Source organism: Globicephala melas, chromosome 2 (genome assembly GCF_963455315.2).
Source record: "Globicephala melas chromosome 2, mGloMel1.2, whole genome shotgun sequence".
Lineage (NCBI taxonomy): Eukaryota > Metazoa > Chordata > Mammalia > Artiodactyla > Delphinidae > Globicephala > Globicephala melas.
The window spans coordinates 173989756-174013979 of record NC_083315.2 but is presented as its reverse complement, the minus strand read 5'-3'; the positions used below and the strand labels follow the sequence as shown (position 1 = coordinate 174013979).

The 24224-nt window shown below is 60.9% G+C and overlaps 1 protein-coding gene and 2 long non-coding RNA genes across 3 annotated transcripts; 2 read left to right on the top strand and 1 right to left on the bottom strand.

Moving 5' to 3' along the window:
• Window positions 1–3079: 3079 nt before the first annotated feature.
• Window positions 3080–4263, bottom strand: DIO3 (iodothyronine deiodinase 3). Its single transcript, XM_030883111.3, has one exon. The coding sequence runs from the start codon at window positions 4261–4263 to the stop codon at window positions 3349–3351; it is 915 nt and encodes a 304-aa protein (XP_030738971.1). The 3' UTR covers window positions 3080–3348.
• Window positions 4264–5386: 1123 nt separating this feature from the next.
• LOC138842590 (uncharacterized) lies at window positions 5387–7074 on the top strand. Its single transcript, XR_011377298.1, has 3 exons — window positions 5387–5496; window positions 6220–6366; window positions 6958–7074. It is a non-coding gene; the product is annotated as an uncharacterized lncRNA (long non-coding RNA).
• Window positions 7075–8335: 1261 nt separating this feature from the next.
• LOC138842591 (uncharacterized) lies at window positions 8336–10757 on the top strand. Its single transcript, XR_011377299.1, has 3 exons — window positions 8336–8379; window positions 8604–8669; window positions 9589–10757. It is a non-coding gene; the product is annotated as an uncharacterized lncRNA (long non-coding RNA).
• The last annotated feature ends 13467 nt before the right edge of the window (window positions 10758–24224 follow it).

The window sequence follows — 24224 nt, the reverse complement described above, 5'->3', positions numbered from 1 at the left end:
CCCTCTGGTCCAAGACGTGGCCTGGCGTCATTCAATACTTATTTACAGACATGGAAAGAGGGGAGGGGTGCACGGAAAGAGGGGTGCCAGGGAGTCAAAAGTTAATGCCAGCCTGTAAAAGGATAATCCCGCTCTTGAACGCGAGAGGCAAGTGAGAAAGTGCACACACCAGGAGGTTACCTTAGGTTGATTTTATTTTCTTGGGACTTTTCTGTGTTTTCGGCAATGAGCGTGCATTCTTTTTGTAAGAAGGGGAGGTTTTAAAGGGGGAAAAAGAAAGGAGAGAAAGAAACAAGAAAAGGAGGGAAAAGGAAGAGCGAGAAGGCAACGGACTGATGAAGGCGAGGAAGGGAGACAGAGGCCGGAGAAGAGAAAGAAGAGAAGGGTGGCCGGGGCGCCCCTGGAGCGGTGAGCGCACCGGGCCGCGCAGGCTGCGGCAGGAGCCGCAGGTCCCGGCGCCGAGCGCTCCGAGTTTCGGTCCGGGAAGCCCGAGGAGGCTCAGGGGGCGCAGCCTCCACGGGGAGGGCAGGGCGCTCAGCGCGTCCAACTAGACTCCCAAGTGGAGGACCGGGTCGAGGAGCTGCCCAAGCACGCAGTGGGAACCCCGCGGCGGCGCCCCGCCGTCCCGGGCTTCCCTCCGCTTCCTCCCGGCCACCAAGCGCCCCCACCCCCACCCCCACCGCCGGGCGGCGCGCGCAAGTGCTCTCGGCGGGTTCTCCCCGGCGCCCGGCCGCTTCCCCGCCGCTTGCTCAGTATTCTTCTTGGGGGTTTTGGGGTGAGAAGAAGCGCGCGGGAGGAGGGGGATGGGAGGAGACGCAGAAATACCATCTGTGCCAATTTTTTCTTAAAAGTAATTTTTTTTCCAATTTAAATACTTTTAAAGCAAAAAAAAAAAAAAAAAGTCCCCAGCTCAGGGTGTCAGTTCCAAAAAGTTTCACGGAGGAGCGGCATGGGGGCTGGGCGGGAAATTGGAGGCGGCGTTGGTGGAGCAGGGGCCTTTCTCCTCCATCCAGCCTGCTGGAGACTCATCCCCGCAGACCCCCACTACCCCACGCCCCAGCTTCAAGCGCGAGCGCTCACACCCAGGCGCTCACCGACACCGCCCCCCGCCCCTTCCCGGGACTGGGATGGTCCTGGGTTCTCTGGCCGGGGAGGTTCGGCTGCTCGCCTACCCCGACTCACGGTCCACGGACTCCCTCCTCAGCGCTCCTTTCTCTGTCTCCCCCGACCCACTTTTCTGCTCAAGGGGTCAATAAGCAGAGGGAGGGGGGCCGAGCTAATCTCGCTCTCCCGGAGTCTTCCTCACCTGGGGAGCAACAGGGGAGATAGTGAGAGCGGGTACTGCGACAGAGCGCCTGGCCTGGGCAGCGGGCGGAGGTCTGTGCCCAAAGCCACGACGCCCTCCTCTCCCAGCCCCGGTCCCGGCCACCACCATCCCTCTCTTTCTGGTCTCCCTCAGCTCAGCCACCACGCTCTCCTCAGCTTCCCAGACCCGAGCGCGTTGGGGGTGGTGATGAGGTTTGGCTTGAACTTGGGGAAGCAGCGGAGGGGCAACAGGAGGGTGTGTCCTGGGCAGGGGGCGCACTCGGCGCCACCCCCGCCCCGCAGTAGGAGCTGCTGCTAGAGCGATGGCGCTGCAGGCCCGCTCTCCCTCCCCCGTCGCCCCTCCCTCCGCCACCTTGCGCTATTCTAGTAGCGCCTCCCGGGGACCCCAGCAGCCAGGCGGAGATTGGGGGGTGGGGGAGACAATCTTGTAGGTTCGAGAAGGGCGCGAGGGAGTAGGGAGGTGCTAGAAGGGGGTTAGGGAGGATCCAGGTGCACAGAGGTGCCCGCGGTGGGCGTGAGCCCAGACCTACCTGGTCCAAAGTCCCCCGGCCCTCCCCCACACCGTCCCCTCCCCCCATCGACTGTCGCTGGGGGAAATTAGATGCGAGGCTGCAGGGTCAGCTGTAACTGCGTGCGTGTGTGCGCGCGCGCGGTGGCAAGTGCGGGCCCCGCTGCCTCTCCCGCCTCCTTCCAGGACCCAGCCGGGCTCGACTTCTTTAGCTCTCCTCGCGACCTCACGTTCCCCACCGCGGGTGCGTGCGTGCCTGTGCGCCTCCCGGGCACCGCCACGGACCCCTTTCCTTCTTCCTTCCCCTCCAGCGCCCCCGCTAGCGTAGGCTCCTTCTCTCCACCCTTCCCCCCAGGGTCACTATAGGGACGCGAGGGAGAGATTTGTGTTTAATTATTACCGCTATTCAGAGGGAAGAAAAAATAAAGGGACCAAAGGCAACCCGAAAGCAATTTACTTCAAGCCTTTATTATTGTAGTGTAAAAAGAAGTTTATATACAGGGAATATTTCCAGTAAAACACTCACTAAATGGCCTTCGGATCAGGGGCCCCCCGTCTTCTGGCCCCGCAGTCGGCAGCTTTGCCTGGGAGACCCCTCGTTCGGGGTTCCCAGGCTCTTCCCCCACCTCTCTCCCCCAGACTCCACCACTCAAACCCCGTGTGCCAGGAGCCCCAGCCCCTTCCTTCTCCCTGGGGCGCTGCGAACCTCGCCAATGCCTCCCAAGCCGTTTTCCTCTGTCCCGAAGCAGTTCCCCAACCTCCCTCTCCCACCCCGTCGACGCGGTTTCCACATGGAAACCCAGAGCACTTTCCCCCCTCGTTTTAGGCGCTACTGCGAGCCTCCTGCAATTCAGAACCAGCTCGTGGTCAAGACCAGTTAGAGACAGTTCGTCATCAGCAGCGGGGCTCGTGAGCACCGAAAATAAAGGGAGGGGAAATAACCCTGCCTACCCCTCCCCACCCCAAACCTCCTCCCCCAGCTCGGGGACAAGAAACAGACACAAAAGCAGCAGGGCATCCCTTCCCCGTGCGCGACAGGTGTGGGTGCCAGGCAACTAAGGCGAGCGGCTCGCGCTGCTGGAACCCAGCTGCGCTCAGGGCGCGCGGGCGCAGCCAGTCTCTTCGCGCGGGGCCACTGCGCCTGGCTAAAGGCACACTGGCTATTCTCTTCTGAGGAGGGCGTGTGAGATCGCGTGGCAGGGGCCGCTGCGAGGACAAGTCCAGGGGCACACAGGCAAGGGTGGCGCTGCCTCCGCGCTCAGAAGGGGGTTTAGAGCGAGCCAGGCAAGTACAGGCAAGGGCAGTCACAAAGGCAGAGTCTGGGGGGGGGGGGGGCGGAGGAGAGTCTTCAGGTGGCTTGGCCGAGAGCGCAGACTCAGCCTCAGATCCATGGCTCAGCACAGCTGTGTCACTGGGCCCTCACCAAGCCTGCCTTTGTTTGGGTGCGTTTGCACGTGGGCTTCGAAGGCTCGAAGGCATGGCCCGCCAAGTTCAGTCAATTGTCCATTGGCTGTTTACACTCGACGGGTCTGAGGGCCATGCAGCTGCTCATCGTAGCACTCCAGCCAGGTGCGCAGCTCGGAGACCTGGTAGCCATCAGGGCCACGGCCGCCCTGGTACATAATGGTGCCACTCTGGATGACATAGAGGCGCTCGAAGTAGGCGCCGTAGGCGGAGCTGCTAGAGTTGGCCATGGTGTCGAGGACGAGAGAGCATTCGGGAGCACCTTGCTGCAGTACCCGCGCTGCGCTGACCCGGTCCTCCAGGCTGCGGTGCTGCGGGATGCTGTAGGGAGAGTCCGTGGTGACCCAGCCGTCCGAGGGGTGCGCTTCCTCAATGTAGATGATGAGGAAGTCGACGTCGCGCTGATACTTGGTGACCAGGCGCTGGAAGGCGCTCATCCGCGCCATGAACGGTGGTCAGGTGCAGCTACCGAAATTGAGCACCAGCGGGCGGTTTCCTCGGGCGTAGTCGAGGATGTGCTGGTTCTGGAAGCCGTCGGGCAGGACCACCTCGGAGTTGGGCGCTGGACCGCCTTCGTGTGCCTGCTTGAAGAAATCCAACTTCTGGCCGTGCCACACTGCCCTCAGCGACGCCAGGGTGCACAGGCGGTTGTCGTCGGACACGCAGATAGGCGGGTCGTCGGGGGGCATCTCCTCGCCATCGCTGTTGAGCTCCACTTCAGTTTGGGGCTGACCCCGGCGTCGGCGGCCCAGTAAATGCTTGCGGATGCACAGGAAGTCGAGCAGCCAGAGCATGAAGGCCGTGCCGAGGAAGCGCGGGAAGAGCACGAGGCACGAGGCGGTCTGGGCGCAGAGCCTCAGGGAGTGAAGCAGCAGGGAGCGGAGCATGGTGGCGGCGCCCCCCAGTGCTCCCTGGGACCCTCTACCTTCCCCCACCACCAAACGCGGGGTGGCTTGGCGAGGCATCTGGCCTTGGGCTCTGCGGGGAGCTCAATTTATAGCCGAGGCGTCAATTGGCGGGAGACTCCACCTCCGGCCCGGGTCCGCCCCCTTGCAACTGGAGCCCGGAGGGATCGCCCGGCGGCGCGGCCAGTGCCTTAGAAATCGCGGGCCGAGCGCTGGCACCGGCGGCCGGAGGGCGGGGCGGCCCGGCCGGGGGCCGGCGGGGGCGGGGCCGGGCCCCGAAGCCCGCTCGCGGGGGCGGGTAACCCGGACCTCAGCGGGCGCCCGGGACGGGCAGCTGAAGCTGGGACCCGGTCCGCGGCGGAGCTCCTCCGGCGAGCGCGAGCGCCGCGCCGTCCCGGTCCCGGCGGCCCAGCTCCGGCCCGCGCCCCCCTCGCCGCGCACCTGAGCCGAGCTCCCCGGCGGCCGCCGCGCTGCGCCGGAGCTCCGGTTCGCTTCCCGCGCGCCGCCGCCAACGCCGCCCCCGCCGCTGCTGCTCGTGCGGGGCCGCTGCCCAGGTGCCGCGGGAGGCCGGGTCCGCGGCCGCCGCTTCGCCGGCCCTGGCTCCCGCCCCGCCAGGGACGCGGGCCCGCGAGGAGGCAACTTTGGGCCCCCGCCGCCTGCCGCGTTCGCCCGCGGGTGCCGCTCGCCTCCCGGAGCCCGCCCGCCTCCCGCGCGCGCTCACACTCGCGCCTCGCACACGGCCGCCCCCCGCATCGCCCCGCCACGCACACCGCGCTCTGCGACCTCCGCAGCCGCCCGAGGCCGCCGAGCGCCGCCCCGGCCGCGCCCGCCCCGTCCCATCGCGCCCCGGCTCGGCGCCGCAGTTCTCGGGTCAGCGGCCTCCGGGGCCCGGCGGGGAGGTGCGGAGGGCAGGGCCGGCGGGCCCGTTACCGCCCGGCGCCGGAGACGCAGAGGGCCGGGGAAGGCAGCACCGTCCCTGCGCCCCAGCTGAGCCGGGAGCGCTCCGGGCGCGGGATGCGGCGGGCGCGGGGCGCTGGGCGGCGGGCGCGGGGCGGCGGCGGCCCCGGGCGGCTCTCCCACTAGGGGTAGCTGTTGCCTGAACGCCGGAGCGCTCCCCTCTTGCCGCTCGTCTCGCCCGGCGCAAACCCGGCCGCCGGGCGCACCCGTCCCGTGCGTCCCCGGACGTTGCTCTCTGCCCCGGGAACGTCGAGACTGGAGCGCCCGCGCTGAGCCACCTTCGCTGACCCGGAGCGCTGCGGCTCGACTCACCGCGGAGGCGCCGGGACGCGGGAAGTGCGTACTCTCAACGGGGAATGTGTGTGGAGGCTTTTAGGGTGCGGGGCAACTCCCCAACTCCGTGGGGCCGGGGTCGGCCCTGCCGCCGTGTCCGAGATCTGCTGATGACTCGCTGCGCGCGGCGCGGGGTCGGCGACTTGGGGCGGCGGGGCGGGGAGTACCTTGACCTGGGGTCCCCGAAGCCGGGAGCCAGGCCCGCCGAGCCTCGGCCCGCCTTGCCCCCCGGGGCGAGGCCTGGACTCGGTCGCGAGCGATTTGGACCCCTGGGGAGTCGAGCCTCCCGGGACGCCCTCGCGGTCGCGGGGACTCGTCTGGGGCGGCGGTGGCTGAGCCCGAGTCCGGCGCCACTGCCGCCTGCGTCCCGTGCGCCACCCGCCCCGGGGACCGGCCGCCTAACTTCTTCCCGGGACGGAGACAGCGCTCGCGCCCCGGGCGGAGGTGGGAGCTCGCTGGGCCGTATCCGGCGAGGGCACCGCTCTCGGCGGCGGCGGCGAGGACACAAGTCCGGAGGAGTCAACCTCGGGGCAAGGAGCCCCCAACCTAGGACTCACCGGGCCCCAGCGGGCGCGGGGGGAGATGCCCATCTTGGGCAGAGGTCCTCTCCTCCGGTTTTCGCGGCCTTGGCGGGACCCTCTGACCCGCGAGCTCCCACCTGGGACCGTGGCTCCGAGTGGAAGGAAGGCCGGGGCGTGAAGGTAGACCCTTTGCTCTTTCCTCCAGCCAGGCGATTTCTCCGCTGTCTGGGGTGGCGGCGTTGGGGGCTGCGCAGCCGGGGAACTTCCCACCAGAGGAAAGGCAGCCTCCTCCCCGCTCTTCTCAGCGGCCCCGCACCGCCCCTCACCACCGTGGGTAAGGGGGCGTCTTCAGGTGGGTTAGGGAATTCTCCCCGATCCAAACCTGGCTGGGGGGGGTGGCGTCCCCCCGCCTGCTCCCCACCCCCGCAGGGCACCTCTGAGTTGGCGAATCGGTTCCTTGCCTTATTTTTTGCGGGGGAGGTGGGGGGAATAGGGAGAGAAGTCTTCTACTTGGCTGGTCTCTGAGAGGCGTTCTGGGGGCCCGAGGTTGCCCCTTCCCGGGCAGGGGCCGAGGAAGTCCCAACTTTTGTTGCACAGACCCTCCAGCCCTGCTTCCTTGATTTCTTCGGGGTGCCAGCCTCAGACCTGTGCCCTGCCCCTACCCACACAGGAACTGGGCTAGGGGCATGGGGCAGTCCCCCCTACCCCCTTTCCACATTTAGCCTCAGAAAATTAAAAATTAAAAATTAAAAAGCCACCATGGGCTGGGAGAGCCTTCGGAGCTGCCTGGGATGTAGCGGTGGTGGTGGTGCGTGGGGAAGACGTGGGCTGGCGCAGAGGCAAGACTGGTCCCTCTGGACCCTCTGTGGGCATCCAGCGAGACCACCAACCCACAAGCCCTCTGGCCCCAGGGAGGCTCAGGACAGCAGTGCTTTGCCCTCAGGGCTGTCAGCTGTGCCGGTGGATGTGCTTCTGTTCCTTGGGCTGGCAGGCTACACCTCACACCTCGGGATTCCAGGACATCGGACAAGGTGCTCAGGACCATCTGGCTCCCACAGACGCTAGTGCAGGTGAGGACAGGCCCAAGGTCCAGGTGACACTGGCCTTTGGGACACAGACCCTGGTGTGGTGACTCACTCCAGTGCTCTGTGCCTCCGCCCCACTCCTCCCTCCCTCTGTCCTCCCAGGCAGCCCCTGCCCCCTTCCCCACCTCCCCAGGGCCCTTCCTACCAGCTGCCCATCCTGCCCTGACCTGTCCTGGCCCAAGGCCAAGTCCCACCTGGGACTCTGGGAGCACTGAGCCTCGGGCCCAGGGGGACCAGAGTTGGAGCTGGGGCTGTGCCCATGCCACTGGGCTGGGCAGACTGGCCTCCTTCCTGCCTGCCCTCCAGCAGCTCCAGCAGGGGGCGGGCAGGGGAAAGAAAGGGAAAGACAAGTTGGACTGGGTCCATTTGGTGTCCAGGAGCAACCTGGACACGGGCTAGGGGGAGGGGCAGGCAGCTGGGGCCCTGGAACATCCGGGGCGGGGTGGGGAGGGCCTCCCCTCTCCCCAGACCGTACTCCGGGGGCTGGGTACCCACACAGGGAAGGCTTGTCTCCGACCCCTCTGCCACACTGCCCCGTGTGGGGCTTGGTGGGTGGGAGTGCGGTGGGCACGGCCTCCGTCTCCCTATGGGTAGAGCAGCTCCCAGCGCCAGGGAGGCTGACGCTGAGACTTACCACGGGGCGGGTCCGGCCACCCTGCAGAGGGCCTCCTGGAGCTCTAGGGAGAAGGTGCAGCCGCCGGCACACCTGCCGAAGAGGGTCGCAGAGTGACGGCTGTGTCCTGGCTGTGTCCTTGCCCAGCGTCATAGTGACCTGGCTTCTGGGCCCCAGCCCTCCTTGGCTACTGACTCGCTGTCTCCCCTGCCCCCTCCGCTGGCCTCCTGCTGCTCTGGGAGATCCCAGGCCCTGTCCTGCCTCTGAGCCTCCCTTCACGCTGTTGCCTCTACCCTCCTCCCTCCCCTGGCAACACCCATTTTTCCTCTTCCTCTGCCTTCACCTCCACCTGGGTCCAGCCTGCCCCGTCCCCACTGGGGGAGCTGAGCCCTCCCTCCTCGCCTTCCTGTGCCCTCTCCCTTCGTCACAGCTGCGTCCTCAGCCCGGGCATGTTTCACCACTGGTTTCTGTGTCGGCTGCTACTCAGGCCCTGCTGGGATCCTCTGCAGTGACTAACCTGCACCCAGCACCCCGGAGGAGCCCAATAAACCTTTGTGAAATGAGTACCTGCGTGCAGCGTGGGCTAATTGAAAACTCGTTTCAGGCGAACTTCAAGATATTTCATTCATCCTGCCCTTTTGCGCTCTGGCAGGCAGCTGTGAGCGAGGTAGGGCGTGTCTGCGGCTGGGCAGAGTGAGGACTGGGGCCACGGGCAGGCAGTCCCCCGGAGGTCCCCTGCAGGCGTGCTGTCTGCTGAATCCACCCGTTCCCCGGCCGCTGGCCCATCGGTTTCCCTTCCTGGGATAAGCAGGTCCTCCCACGGGTACCCGGGCCGTCCCCCAAATGTGCTCACCCTTTTCTTTTGCTTCAAGAGTGATTTCTTCTTTCCAGACCTCCCCTCTGACCCGACCTCTCTGGACTCCAGCTTGGCTCGGATGAAGGGTGGACGCCCTGCAGGTGGGTTGGTGGCTGCGGCCTCAGCGGTCTGGCCTTAGAGGTGTCCTTGACACAGAGGGTCTCCATCCCTCTTCACGTGACACACCCCGGCCGGGCACCCTCCCGGGAGCTGACGGTGGGGCCCTGGGGTGGTTGGCAGCCTGGGACCCAGGGCCGGAGAGCTTGCTGGGGCCCCAGAGCTTGGATGGAGCAGGTCTGTTGGCAGCATCCCAGGACTGGGGGAGGCCCGGGGCTCCCGGTCGAAGAGAGGGGAAGGCCTGGAGGTGAGGCCCTGGCTACCTGCTGGTGACCTGGCTGTGTCCTGTCCCTCCCTCTGGCCTCATCTGCACTGCAAGGGGGTCGGATAGCTGCTTTCCAATGCCTTCCTGTGCTCTTCCTCCACAATTCCAGAAGGTTCCAGAAGGTTCTAGGAAGTCCTCTGGGCCCTGCCCCTGCATGCCGCTCTGGGGCTGATGAGACCCCCACTTGAGGCCAGAAGGTGCCTGTGGCCTCAGGTCCTCAGTACCTGCTCCCAGCCCATCTTTTACCTGCCCCGTTCCTGCCGCAGCCCTGGGACCTCACATTGTGGCCCATCCTTAACTCTCAAACCCGGCCTGGCTCTGACTTGTTCTGCCCTGAGCTCAGACCCAACTGAGCATCCTCCACGCTGCCTAGGGTTCGGCCAGACCCTGCGGAGGCTGGGCCGACTCCTTGCCCAAGGGCCCGTGTGGGAGGCCGTGGCTGTGGGACCTGCCTGGGGCTAGAGGGGCGGTGGGAGGCTTGGCCACTCGTGTGACGGGCAGACCCTGCTCTGAGCCCTACAGCTGGCTGGAGAGCCATCTTTGGGGTCAGTCTGTCCTGTCCATCTCTTACCCTTTCTGGAAAAAGGTGGGGTGCAACCAGCCAGCAGACTGGCCCCCAAATCGCTTTGCTTCTCCAGGTCTCAGTTTCCTCGACTGGGAGGTGAGCCTGACGTTGCGGCTGTGCTGTATTCACGGTACTGACGCCGGGCGGGGCCCGCTGTGCACGTGTGTGCACGTGTGTGTCTGTTTCCACCTGGCCTTGTTCTGAAGTGCACTTCAAGCCTCCTGCAGGAAGCCATGGAACAGCCCGGGTGCCACAGGTGAGAAGAAAACGTGCAAACAAGAGGAAGGACCCGCTCCCCACTGGGGACCCAGTGCAGCCTCAGCTCCCTCCACACGGGCCATGGACCCACCACACACTGTGCCTTGAATATCCTGGTGGTTAAACCCAATTGGCTATGACTCCCAGTGTCCAGAAGACAAAAGCGACGGTCCAGCTGCCCGAGATGTGCGCCTGTGGGTGTGGCCGTGCTGGTCGGCATCCCGGCAACAGCTTCAGAGGCGAGCCAGCCTGGGTCTCTGAATCCGGGGATCACCGTGGTGCAGACACCCCAGGGCTGTGTGCAGATTAAACGCCATGAGGCCCGTGGCTGCCAGCGTGGAGGAGCTCAGAGCAGACGGGGACCCTTGCTGAGGGCTCAGAGACAGCCAGTGAAGTGGCGAGGGTAGCAGTGTGCTCCCCGGGGATGGCTCGCCACAGACCGGCTGTCTTGTGGTGAGAGTGCCCTCCTGAACTGTGTTGGGGCCCCGCCCCCTGCCCCCAGTCCAAGCCCCGGTCCATGCCAGGCTCCCAGAGGGGTCTGGGTGCACAGGGAGCTAGGCATGGTGTCTGCCCTCCAGGAGCCCCCCAGCCCAGCCAGGTCCCAGGGAGGGGTAGGTGTGCTCGTGGCAAAGGCCCCTTGTCTTCAGCGAGACCTCCAGGAGCTGGTGGGAGACGCGAAGGCTCAGGGAAAGCAGGGTCTGTGTGGCTCTGCGTGTCACAGCAGCCTCCGTGTCACTCTAAGGGGTGTGACCTTGGGCAAGTTGCCTGAACTCTCTGTGCCTCCTCTCATCATCTATGAAATGGGCAGATCATTCAACCCCACCTTTTCATGAGGTAGGAACTTTTATTCCTCCCATTTTATAGATGAGAAAACTGAGGCTCAGAGAGGTGCTTTACCTAGGAACACATAGCTAATGTCTGACTCCAAAACTCACACTCAGTGATTAACAGGAGATGTCCAATCAGCGTACTCTGGGGACAGAAGGGGCCTACCCGAGGAGGGAGGGGAACTGGGCGGGGGGGAGGCTGGGAGGAGGGGATGTGTGGCCTCTGTGTTTGATGGGAGCCCTGGGGAGAGGAGGTCAGCTGTGGTCTTTGAGGACACACTGAGTTGGAGGTGTCTGCAGGTCTCAGGAGAAGAGTCCAGCACTGGGCGGGGGTGGGGGTGGGTGGGCAGAGGGTCGAGCTCAGCCTCACGGGCATAATAAAGCTTTGCTTTTGGAATTTCACACTGTGTGGGGACAGGTGGTTGCTGACAAGCAGAGGGAACGTGGCGGGAGGGATAAACTCCACGGTGCCTTCCCATTGGCGGAGAAGCCAGCTAACCCCGCGCAGAGCGGGCCGAATGCTGGGCTGCTGGCCCCGAGCCAGTGCAAACACTTCTCTGAGGATAGCGTTTCCAGGGCCTTTGGGCTGTGGCAGGGTGTGGACGTCCATCAGCCAAGGCCATCCTGTAAGGACCAGGCCTTTCCATCTGAGGGGTCGCTCTTGACCTTTGGAACCTCACAGACTTGATTCAAATCCCAACTCCGCCTCCTATAGGCTGTGTGGCCTTGGGTGCGATCCTGACCCTCTCTGTGCTGCAGTTGCTCATCTCTGAAGGAGGGTGCTAGTACCCTCTGCTTGTGGGTTTGTGGAGAGCTCAGGAGGGCGTGGACGTGGTGCGCCCGGCACGTGGCAGTTGTCTGTATAGGGCTGCTTTTCCTTTGCCAGTGTCTGACGGATCGGATGGAAGGGGTTGGCGGCAGCTCAGCTCTGAAAGGGTGAAATTCACCGGCACTGGTGGTGTCACAGGGTTTCATGGGCTGTGAATGGGGGTGGTGGTGGCGGTGACCGTGCAGCCAGAGTGGACCAAGAAGACCCTCCCTGCCACCTCATTCTCCAGCTGCAGAAGCTGATCTCATCCTTCCACAACTGCCCCTTCTCCTTACACCCTGAAGTACAGAGAGCTGTGCTTCCCCGTGTCCCCTCACTGACCTAGGGCTTCCCGAGGGCAGACTGGGACTGACTCAGCTGTCTGCCAGGCCAGCGCATGGTGGGCCCAGGAGAGCTTCTGGACTTGCACCCACTCCCAGGGTGACCTCGAGCAAGCCCTCAGCCTCTCTAAGCTTCAGTTGCTTGAGGGCACGTGACGGCGCGTCTCAGAGCAGGCGGCATTCCTGGTGAGCTAGGCTCTGTTGGCCCTCCGCTGCCATGAGATGCTGGGTAACAAATAACCACACAGCAGCGAGCACGGCTTCTCACATGCTGTGGGGTTCAGGGGCTCAGGGTGCCCTGCTGATCTTGGCGGGCTCCCTGGTGTGCCTGGGTGTCGGACGGTGTCAGCTGACCTAGGATGGCCCAGGCTGGGATGCTCTGCTCCACGGGTCCCTCGTCCTCCAGCAGGCTCACCCGGGCCCGATCCCATGGGGATGGCAGAGAGGCACAGAAAGGAAGCGGCCCTGATGCACGAGATCGTTTGAAGCCACTGCTGGTTCTGTGTCTGCTCACATCCTGCTGGCTCAGGGAGGTCCCGGCAGAGCACCCACGCGGGACTGAGGGCCCGCAGAGCTACCGGGGAAGCTCGGGCACCAGGAGGTGTGCAGGACCCTCTGCCACGGGGATGGAGCCAGGACTGGAGCTGGTCGCACCCTCACCCTGCCTTCCTGGCGCCTGGCCCAAGGTCATGTAGGAGTCGGTGCCCAAGCTGGACCAGACCCAGCCTGTCTGACTCAAGCCCGGTCTCGAGGGAAGATGCATTTCCATAGGGTCTCAGGTCCCCCCTCACCCCTCCCCTGCCACAGCCATATGAGGCTGGAGGACTGGCCAGCGTCAGCGACAGGGAGGGAGATGCAGCACCCTTCTCGGAGGACCCGTGTCCCGTGGTCCGAATGGCACGTGGGCTCACGGATGCACTTGGCGAGTCCTTCAGGGAATGGCCCCGCTTCCTGCTTGGACACCGACCTGTGCGTGACCTGGGGTACACTCCCGCTCCCAGGGGCCTCTTGTTCTCACCTATACGATGGGGATGGTCCCAGTGAATTGTAAAGGAACTTCCAGCCTAGGGCTGGGGGGTCAAGGGGTCTCAGGGAGAGAGACAGATAGTAGGTTTGAGAGAGCCATCGAGAGAGGCAGAGACAGAGAGGAGTCTGGCAGGCAGGCTTCCTGCCTCTGATATTTGCCTCTTTCCAGAAGCTTCTGCGGGCCCCTGGGTTGGGGGGTGGCTGCAGGGGTATGTAACCCCCTTCTGTGGCTCTGAAACCCCCCCCCATTTGCCTGTCAGCTGGCCTGCTGGGCAGGCCTTTGGGCAGAAGGGCAGGGTGGGGGTCCCTCTGAATCAGGGGCCGTATCTTGCCTCCCTTCCCGGCCTGGGGGTGTTCCTGGTAGGGCGGGCGGGTTCTTCTGGGACAGGAGCGTCTTACCGTGAAGCTCTTCAACATGCAGGAAATACAGCTCCTGAGAGGGACTGTGGAAGATCTGTTCTAAGTTATTTCTCAGGAGCAGAGTAGCAGCTGCACTGGCGGCTCCGCCTGTAGACAGAGGGAGAGGGATGCAGGGTTGCTTTAGAACTTTCATCAAGTCCCTACTGTGTGCCAAGTACTAAGCGAAGTGTGTTTGCACGAGTTAGTCCTGTGGTGGGAACCTCTGTTCTCAGCCGTGGTGAGGAGGCTGGAAGAGGGGTCCACGCAGAGTCCTGCCGAGGGCGTGCGGGGTGGCGTGTCCGTTCATTCATTCATTCAGCACCTGCAGCGCTCAGCTGTTCTGAAGGCCACACCAGCCCTGTCTTGGTGGGACTCTGGTCGGCGGACGGTGAGTGCTGGAATTCCAGGTCAGTTTGGGTGTTGGCCTGGGGCTGGCATCGCAGAGATGATGGCGTGGTCATGCCCTCAGCCGGGAAGTCTTCACAAGTCTGTGTAAACCTGGTCTGTACCCTGTGGCCAGCGGGACAAGATGCCAGTTCTGGTGGTAGGGGAAGAGACCCCATCCCGGAAGGACCTGGCTTCCTATGGGCCCTTCTGGGACCCACAGTGAGCCAGTTTCGTTGGAGTTTTAGAGCGACTTCTTTGGGGATGTAAGAGATACAGTGCGTTTGGTTGTGGGGAGGAGGGGGACAGGCAGAGTAATCACGTGGCCGCCCTGTGGGGAGGCTCCCCTGGGCTGGGTTCCTGAACATCCTTACCCTGACGCCCCTTGGTGTCTCCAAGCCTGCTTCCTGTCCTGAAGGCTTAGCACCGAGGCCGAGAACTCCCGGGAGTCCTGTGGGCCTGGGGAGGGCGGTGGACAGCCTAGTCTTCCTGGGGCCTTTCTAGGCTTCAGCCTGGGCAGCCCCCAAGTCCACAATTTGGGATTCGGGTTCTAGGAACTGCTCCCCAAGACCCCAGGCCTGCCACCGGTCTCCCTGGGGGTGTGTGGTCGGCAGGTGGGGCCCACACCAGACAAGGAGAGCCCAGGGGAGGGCCCGTGAGCCCTGGAGGGTGGGTCAGAGCTGCCTATGGGGTGGGCGGAGACCAGGATGGGGAGGGAGAGGCCATATCCTCATTCTAGAGCAGATTTTGAAAGTGGCAGGCTGGCAAGCGCTGGGGCAGGTGTAGCGTGAGTGTGCTGACACAGAGGGCCAAGCCCCCGGCCTCCTTCCCTCCTTCTCTCCCGCTCCCTGCCTCTCTCCCCCTCCCCCTCCTCCGCACCTGCCCCTCCCTGCCTCTCTCCCCTTCCCCCCTCCTCCGCACCTGCCCCTCCCTTCCTCTGTCCCCCTCCCCCCTCCTCCGCACCTGCCCCTCCCTTCCTTTCCCTCTCCCTCCCTCACTCGGCCAGTGACCCTCGTGCCCATGACCGTGCTCCCTGGAGGCTGGCTCTGCAGGTTAGAAGGTGCTCACAGCCATGTCCGAGCCTTTTACGGCTAGAGCTTCTGTGAGCACCATGGGGTCAGCTGACGATGAGCGGGGACAGTCTGGTAAAGACATGGAATCCACCCCCGGCCCTCAGCTGGGCAGGTGGGCTCAGAACCGCCCTGCTTCCGGGACCAGAAGGGCTGCAGCCAGAGCTGAGTAATGGCAAGTGAGCGTCTCCGGAAATCAGGCTGCAGGTCGTGGGCATGTCCTGGGCAGCCCAGCCGCCCATCATCCCAGGATGGATACGGTCACCTCCCCAGACCCTGTGCAGGGCCCCCTGCTGGGGCCAGACCCTCCTGATAGGCAGCCTGGCCTGGCTGGTGGTGGCCCCAGAGGGATGCTTGGGGTACCTCTGTCCTCAAGAAGGGCTCTTTGGAGAGGAAAAAAGAACACATTTCAACACCTCCAGATTCTGAAAATGGATTTCTCCCAGGGAAACAGAGACTCAGAGCATGCTCCCTTCCCTGAGACAGAGCCAGGAAAACAGCGGGGGAGCGGGGGAGGGGGAGGGGGAGGGGAGGGGGAGGGGAGAAAGGCCTCGGCAAGGACGAGGATCCTGGAAACAGGACGCAGAGCCAGAGGGACCTGGATGCAAGTCCTGCCGGCCAGCGACTGGCAGTGGGACCCGGGCAGGCGACTTGCCCTCTCTGGCCTCAGTTTGTCTTTCTGTTCAATGGGGCCCCCCTCTCCCTGCCTCATAAGGGATGCATTGAGGACGTGATGTGGATAAAGCAGTTCTTGATCTTCATCCCTTTTTTCAGGATGAAAAAGCCTTCCCGAGTCCAGGATGATAGGGTCAGAGCATTTCTGAAGGTCATCCTATTGGACCCAGGAAGGTTCAAGAGTGCCGAGGCCTCTGGGCGTGACTGCTGTGTGGCCTCGGTGAGGCGATGGGCTCTCTCTGGGCTCTAGCTTTCTCTTCTGTAAATGGGAGCAGGATCTCCACCTTGCTAGTTACTGGGAGGGTCAGCTGGGACATGGGTGTATCGCCGGGCACAGCTCCAGCTGCCATGGTGCTCTGAGTGGCTGGGATGGTGTGCCTCGGGACAGGGTGGCGGGGAGGGCGGGGCCTGCCTGCCCTGGGCGTGGCCGGGCTTCGGCTCATCCGCCCTCTATCTGCTCGGCCCTTCCAGGGCGAGTCCTCTCCCTTCCCTTGCCTTGGCACCGCTTTGGGGCTGCCTCCTCCAGGCTGTCTTCCCAAACCCAAACGCCTGCTCAGGATTGAAGGGTTCCCTGACATCGGCAGGTCTGCGCCATGCTGTCTCTCTCTGGGGACTTTGTAGCTGCCTTCTGTTCGGCTTCTACACCTCCGATCTCACCTCCTCCTCTCCATCCTCCAGAGCCGGCTTTGAAAATCTGCTCTCTGCTCAGGAGGCTGCCCTGCCTGCGACTGCCCGCAGCTTCTGAGTAACATCCAAACCGCTTGGCCTGGCCTTTGAGGCCTCCAGGTGGGGCCTCTGCTTCCCTCTTCTGGTCCATCTCCTGCCCCTGCCTGACACTGACCCAGCGCTTCTGCCATGGAAACATCACAGCCGCGATTCCACGAATGTCAGGCCTGCGAGCAGTGACGGAGACCATCAGCCTTTCCACGAGGCGCCAGGGAGATGGGGCTCCTCGTCATCTGACTCAGTGTCTGGACTTGGGCCCCTGTCTCTGGCTCCAAGTTCATGCTCTTCACAGCAAACCACAGTTTCTGCACACGTGCTCCACCTGCTACTGCTACCACCTCTCCTTCTGGAACTCCTTCCAGCTTGTCTTCCAAACCCCAGCTGTCCCTTCAAGGCTTGGCCTGGACATTGGCTCCTGAGACCACCTCTCCCCTCCCCTACCGTCTGCGTGGCCTTTTACTCGTGACCTTGGCTCACCATGGTCCTGGGGTGGGGAGGGGAGATGGTGTTCCAGGCAGAGATTGCTAGCTGTCCCCCAATATCCAATTTCCTCTCTTCCTAAAGTAAAAGAAACCCCAAACTTGGGCTGGCTACGTGGCTGCTCTTCCAAGTTCTCAGCCTCACTCATAGCTCCATGTAGCTCTTTGACCACTGACATGTGAGAAGTGACGTGTGAAACCTATGGGTCCTGCCCCTAATGGGAAGAGAGGTGGCTTCCCTTCTTCTTTCTGTTCCCACTGCTGGATGACAGAAGTGATGGCAGGAGCCGGAGCAGCCATATTGACTGCAGGATGGAAGCTGGATGTTGAGGATCACAGAGCAACAGGGCAGAAAGGACCTGGGTCACCACGGCATCAGCCTAGATGGCTGAAGCTCAGACTGTTACATGAGAGGGGGGGAAAAGAAAAACAACCTTCTCTCTTGTTAAATCCAGTGTTATCCTGGCATTTGTTACAGCAGCGAAAATGTATCCTAATTAGTACAGATCTAGACGGAGAGGTCAGTCAACTGTTTGCAGCATGACTAAGTGATGACCAACCAGAGGTCAGCGAGCCACAGCTTGGAGGCTGCTTCTTAGAGCGCGTGGCACTCTGCGGTAAGGAGGGGTGTGTCCATGGGTTTGCGTGCTGGCTCTGCCTTGTCGTAATTGTGGCTCCTCGGACAAGTCTGCGTAATGGCTCAGCGGCTCAGATGCCTCTTCTGTGACTTGTGGCTGAGATGAGGTGACGCATGTAAAGGGCCTGGTTTCAAAGGTGCTTGCTTGTGTTGGTTCTTCTCCTGCTGAAGTGGCTTTAATGAGAGCTGAAGGGTCACCCCTCCTCTCGCCTGTCCCTCCCCCTTCCTATTCAAAGGGGCCGCCCTCCTCTCCCCTGCACCCTCACCTTTCCCTGGGAGGGCTGGTGGATTTAATGAGCCCACATGAAACATCCAGCTTGTAACAATGACTATTTTCCACCAGGACTTTTCTTGCGCTTAAATTAATGATCTCAAAATCTCTGGAAATGGCAGCAGAAGAGAAAGGGGAGTTTCCTTTGCAGAAGCTGTTTTTAATATTGCAGAGTTACGAGCCCCCAGGGCTGCCCACGTGCCCCTCTAGGCCCAGCTGCCCACAGGAAGCAGTCCTGACTTGACCCTTTCCAGAGGGCTCCTTGGCGGCCTCTGCCCACCTCTCGCTGGCTGCGCGGTGCCCCGTCGGCCACACCTGGCCCCTTGGCAACCTCCAGGTGACAATAAAGGGCCCCTGAAATTCTGACCAGCAAAGTCAGGAAAAGGCTTCCCTCAGCCCCATCCATCTTCGGAACCTTGAACTACAAGACCCACTTGCCTGGAAGGGGCCAGAGAGGCCCGGAGTTTCAGGGTCCCCACAGGTGGTGCTGAGGGGTGGAGAACTGAGAATGTGGGTCTGGGGTCCCACCCCACGTCAACCTGGGCAGCCCTGCTCTCTCCTGCTTTAAGAACAGGGTGTCCCTTTCAGTAAGCTACAAAGGGTTTCATGGCTATAGAACAATAGTTTGAGATTAAATGGTGCAGGTCCAAGCCCCCCACTTTTAAACAGTTTTAATTGTGGTAAAGGACATATAACATAAAATTTACCATCTTAACCATGTTCAAGTGTGCAGTTCAGTGGCCTTGAGGGCGTTCACAGGGCTGTGTAACCATCACCACCATCCATCTCCAGAACTTGTTCATCTTGTAAAACTGAAACTGTCTCCGTTAGACACTAACTTCCCTTCCCCTCCCCCAGCCCCTCCCCCAGCCCCTCCCCTAGCCCCCTCCCCCAGCCCCCTCCCCCAGCCCCTGGCCACGACGCTTCTGCTTTCTGTCTCTATGAACCTCACAGAAGTGGAATCGTAACAGTCTTTGTCCTTTTGTGACTGGTTTATTTCACTCAGCATAATGTCCTCAAGATTCATCCCTGTTGTAGCCTGTGTCAGAATTCCCTTCCTTCTTACGGCTGAATAATGCTTCATTCTAGTAAATACCCCATTGATGGACGTCGGGTGACGTCCACCTTTTGGCTATTGTGGACAATGCTGCTGCGAACATGGATGTACAAATGCCTCTTCGACATTTCAGTTCTTTCGGGTGGAATTGCTGCATCGTACGGTAATCCTGCGACTGTTTTTCTTTGAGGCAGGTCCGTACTGTCCTCTACCTCCTCTGCCCCGTTTGACATTCGCACCAACAATGCGCAGGGGCTCCTATGTCTCCGCATGCTCACCACACTCGTTCTTTCCTTTTCTTTGCTATTTTATTTCAGAGTAGCCGTCCTCATAGGGTCAGAGCCGCCCTTCTTACAGGGGATGAACTGAGACGCAGGGTGGCGGCTGGTCCCAAGGCTGTTTGTGGGTCTAGGGTGGGGACCCTTGGGAAGTCCAGCCTTCAGGCTCCCCTGTCCACCCCAGGGGGTCGTCCTAGGGGTGGCCCGTGGCCTTCCTGAGAGCCCTCGGCCTCCGAGCTCCCCGAAGCTTTAGGCAGTGATTCCCCGTGTGCCTCCCCCTCCAGCACCCGAGTCTGGACGCTTCCCTGACAGGCCTGCTCAGGAAGGTGCAGGCAGACTTCCAGAGGAGAGATCCCGAAAAGGGGATGAGCATTCAGCCACCTGCCCTTGAGGGGCTCCTGGCTGGGTTAGGGGCCACATGGGTGCCGGTGTGAGATGTACTCTAATGGGGGTCCACCCGGGAGGTGGACCAGGAGGGGGCAGGGACCCCTGTTTTTTCTTCATTCCTAAAATGCCGCCCTTTCTGTGGCCTCAGATCAGGGCCATTAGTGAAGGTGCCCCACCCCATTTTGACCCTGAATGGCCATACAGCCCACGAGAAGCCAGAACTTGGGTCTTGAGTAGGGGGACCCAAGGCCAGGGGATGGTCACGCCAAGCCACCTGCTGGTGGGACCCTCTAGGGACTGTCCTTTCTTTCCTGAGGCTCAGGCCTTTTAGAAACCCTAGGCCCATCCCATCCAAGAACTGGAGGCCACGGACTACCCCATTAGCTTCCAGCAAATTCCTCATTTGTTCAAGGCAGAGAACCCTGAGGATTCAGAAGGCTCCCCTGAGGATGGGACACTGGGATGAGGGCTCTGTGTGGGAGGAGCTGCTGGCAACCTCTGGCCAAGGAGGGTTATATCAGGTAGAAGGGACAGCATGGTTGAAGGCCAAAGAGGCAGGCGGGCTCAGAGCAGTGGGGGAGGGGAGAGGCTCCCTCCAGGGTGGCACGCGGGCAGGCAGGCCTTGGGGACCCCTGCAAGGGCTGGGGTTGTATGAGTTTCCTGTCGCTGCTGTAACAGCAAATTACCATAAATGAAAAGGAGTAAAACAACACACACATATATATATATATATATATTTTGAATTTTTGAATTTTATTTAATATATTTTTTTATACAGCAGGTTCTTAATAGTTATCCATTTTATACATATTAGTGTATATGTGTCAATCCCAGTCTCCCAATTCATCCCACCACCACACCCCCGCCACTTCCCCCCCTTGGTGTCCATACGTTTGTTCTCTACGTCTGTGTCTCTGTTTCTGCCCTGCAAACCGGTTCATCTGTACCATTTTTCTAGTTTCCACATATATGTGTTAATATACGATATTTTTCTCTTTCTGACTTACCTCACTCTGTATAACAGTCTCTAGATCCATCCACGTCTCTACAAATGACCCAACTTTGTTCCTTTTTATGGCTGAGTAATATTCCATTGTATTTATGTACCACATCTTCTTTATCCATTCATCTGTCGATGGGCATTTAGGTTGCTTGCATGTCCTGGCTATTGTAAATAGTGCTGCAATGAAGATTGGGGTGCATGTATCTTTTTGAATTATGGTTTTCTCTGGGTATATGCCAGGTAGTGGGATTGCTGGGTCATATGGTAGTTCTATTTTTAGTTCTTTAAGGAACCTCCGTACTGTTCTCCATAGTGGCTGTATCAATTTACATTCCCACCAGCAGTGCAGGAGTGTTCCCTTTCCTCACATCACTCTGGTTCTGACTCTCCTGCCCCCGCGCCCCCCCTTCATTTAAAGGACATTGGCGATGACACTGGGCCCACCCAGACAATCCAGGATCACCCCCATCTCAAGATCCCGAACTCGATCACTTCTTCAGAGTCCCCTCTGCCACAGAAGAGGACATGTTCTCAGGTTCCCAGCAACGGGATGAGGCCGTCTTTGGGGGCAGTGATTTTGCTGACCACTGGGTATAGCCTTTTCTGGATGGTGAGGGGAGCCACTGAAGGTGTGAAACAGCAGAAGGTCAGATGTGGGCTTGAGAAACATCTCTTTGGAGGCTGCTGCAGCTGTGGGAGCCTGTGGACTAGGGCATGGCTGTGGTAGATGCCCCTCTATGGAGGGGGGATCGTAGCTTTCACAGGTGAAACCACAGCCCCCCAGCAGCACCCACTTCTTCTCCGGGAAAACTAGGACTCCTTCAAGGACTAGCTCAGGGCTCAATCCTCTGTGCTCTCCGGGCCTTGCACCTGCACCGCGGTGGGGTTTAAACCATGAGGCTCTGTCCCCAGTACTGTGAGCTTCTGGGACCAGGGCCTGGCCTCAGGCAGGCCCAGAGAACCCAGTGAAGGTCTAGGGTCATCAGTGTAGAGTGTGGCGGGAGGTGGGTGCGGGACAGTCAGCACACGGGGGCGCCCCAGAGGCCCCACTCAGGAGTCTGGCTTGAATCCATTGGTGATGGGAGGCCCAGGTGGCCTCCTGCAGCCCAGGAGTAGCAATTTTCTTAGGGTCAGTAGTAGAATTTAGCCAGGCCAGGTCTGGGTGGGGCAGTGGGGTCCCCTGAGGAGAGCTGGGGCCCAGCACATCAGCTGAGAGGAAAGCCGCCCTGCTCCTTTCCAGCTGTGGAGTTTACCTTGAGCTGAACCAGCCTGTGGCCCCAGAGGCCCTGGCCGCTGAGATGAGACAGACGGTGAGATCCCGTCGGGGGCCCAGTCAGGGGCTGGCAGCTCCTTTCCGCTGGGGCGATAAGGCGGCACCTTTGCCCCAGGCTTACCCTGAAGCCCCTCCCACCGCTTCCTCCTCTCCTGTTCCCCTTGGCCCTGGCACGTGCTGCCCTCAGCCTCCCAGTCCTGCCCCAAGGCAGCTCCTCATCCCCCACCACTAACGGCAGGGAGCCCAGTGCCCCCCTGGCCTCCTGCTCCTGGCTGTGCCCTCTGGTGCCCTCTGAACGTGGCCACCCCTATGCCCACTGGGTGCCCGGATGCAGAGGTCACAGGCCCCCAGAGCCTCTCTTTTATTTATTCAGCAGCACCCATGGAGAGCTCTTTTTTGCCAGGTGGGGGCTGGGTGCTGGGACACACAGATATCACAGCCTTTGCCCTTGGGAAGGGGGCCCCTTGCCTCTGCAGACACAGGCAGTTTCCCAGAATGAAGAACTGCTTCAACAGGCCATCACAGGAGGGGGCCGGCTAGGCTGGTGGGCTCTGGATCCTCCACCCCAGCCCCGCGCAGCCCGACTCTTCTGCTTTGAGATGTTCCACTCACTGCACCTCGGGATAGCACTTTTTTTGGCAGGTGCAAAGCCCCTGAGGCCCTGAGGTAAGAACCAATCTTGTTTCTGCCCCAGGACCTTTGCACCTGCTGTTTACTCTGCCTTGAACATCTTTCCTTAGCTGCATGGCTGCTTGTATGAGTGTGGATACAGGGTTGGCTGCCATCGTAAAATCCAAAATCACGGTGGCTTAAACACAGGAGAAGCTTGTTGCTTGGTCAAGAAATGTGGGTCACTAGAATCTCACGACATGACTTATGTCATATCCTTGTATCATCAGTTTTATCATTTGCTCAATATTTTTATTTAAATCAACTTGCTTTTTAAACTTAAATGCTTATGACTTAAGCAATAGAATCTGAAACTCGGGGTCTGATATGCTAGTTATATACTTTTGTCTTAATACATATGAGCATAAATAACTATTGAAATTTACAATTGTTTCCCCCCTGAATATCCTTTAAAATCACTTGTTACCTTCCTCTGAGAAATCTTGAACTACCTAGCTGGAGAAACTGAGGCTCTGTGAGGAGATGTCATGTGCCTAGGCATCTGAGAGTCAGTGGTCCAGCTGACCAGTGGCCCAGACCATTTGCGTGCCCTCCAATGGCTGCCTCATTGCCTCCTGGGTGAGTACTTCAGGGACAGAGTGATTTGTTGGGAAGTGAATCTAATTCCACTGTTCTCTAGCCTGCAGCCTGCCCTGGCCAGTCGGTCCCGCATTCCAAGGCTCTGTTTAGCCCTTCTGTGGCACCTGGTGTTTGCAGCTGGCCTGGCCAGGGCCCCCAGGCCACTTGTGCTTCACCTCCTTCCACCTTCATCCTCAATGCCCTGGAGCCCTGAACCCCGTCCTGGCCTGGAGGAGGGGCTCAGGGATGGAGGAGTGGTGAGCAGAGGGACACCGTCTCACCTGCCCAGGCTGTCCTGGTCACTACCCCAGGTCCTATCTCACAGACAGTGATGCCCGGTGGGCCTTTTCCTTTTCTTCTGAGCAAGATTTGGTGGGACACCCGCTGTGGGACCCTCAGGAGGCATTCTTGCTGGGCTGGGAGGAATCGTGTCAGCTCTGGGGTGGGGGTGGGGGTATTGGGGCATCAGACCTGGATTCTAAGGACTGGAAGCTCAGCGGAAAGAAAAGCATTCCAGATGGAGACATAGCTACTTCACTGGGGCACCCATGGGAGGGAAGACAAGATCCAGCTGGGGATCATGGAGGGCTTCCTGGAGGAGAAGGCGAGTGCAGCATTCCACAACCACACTGTGCTGGGTGCTTGAGCTCCATCACATTATTTATCCTTCCTGGTGCCCCGTGGGGAGATGGGCATTACTGTCTGCAGTTTGCAGAGGGGGACGCTGCTCGGTGATTCCAAGGTCACAGCCTGCAGATCGCAGAGCCAGCATCCGACTGTGTCTTAGCTGATGCTACCTGTATTAGTCATCTATCACTGTGTAACAAAGTACCCCAAAACTGAGTGGCCAAGATGACAGCATTTATGCTCTCACTCTGGACGTCTCTTAGCTGGGTCCCCGGCACAGGGTCTCTCCCGGGCTAGGTAATCGAGGTGTTGCCTGGGCTGTGTTGATCTCGAGGCCCAGCTGGGGAAGGATCAGCTTCCAATCTCCCTCACTGGCGGTTGGCAGAATCCCTTGCAAGCTCATGGCCAGAGGCTGCCCCTGGTTCCTGGCCACGTGGGGCCCTCCAGCACGGCAGCTTGCTTTACTGCAGGCCCCAGGCGGCAGAGTGCAGTGAGACTGGAGGCCAACCTTTCAGGATCCAATTATGGGAATGACACTTCATCACTTTTGATAAGTGAGTCAAGCTGCCCCCTGTCCCATGGGGCAATGGAAGTCATTGTCCTGGCTCCTGCCCTTTGAGGCTGGGCAGTGGCTGGGCTGTGACTTGGAGCAGCGACAAGAAGAAAGTAGAAAAACATTCTGGGCAACAGCCGCGGAGGGGTTTCCGAACTTCACAGCCCGCAGCTGCCCGTCCCCCTGGGAGGCGCCCCATCTCCCAGCACTGGCTGCTTCCTTCCTCGCCCCACCCTGACCCCTTTGGCCTTCCCTGCTGCCTCCAAGTCTGCCTGGCGATGGGCTTGGTTTAGGGGGCCAGGAGGCCCCCCACGGTACCCTCTCCACCAGTACTCCCCCTCCCCCCAACACCTCTTTTCAGGACAGTGGGGAAGGGTTATGA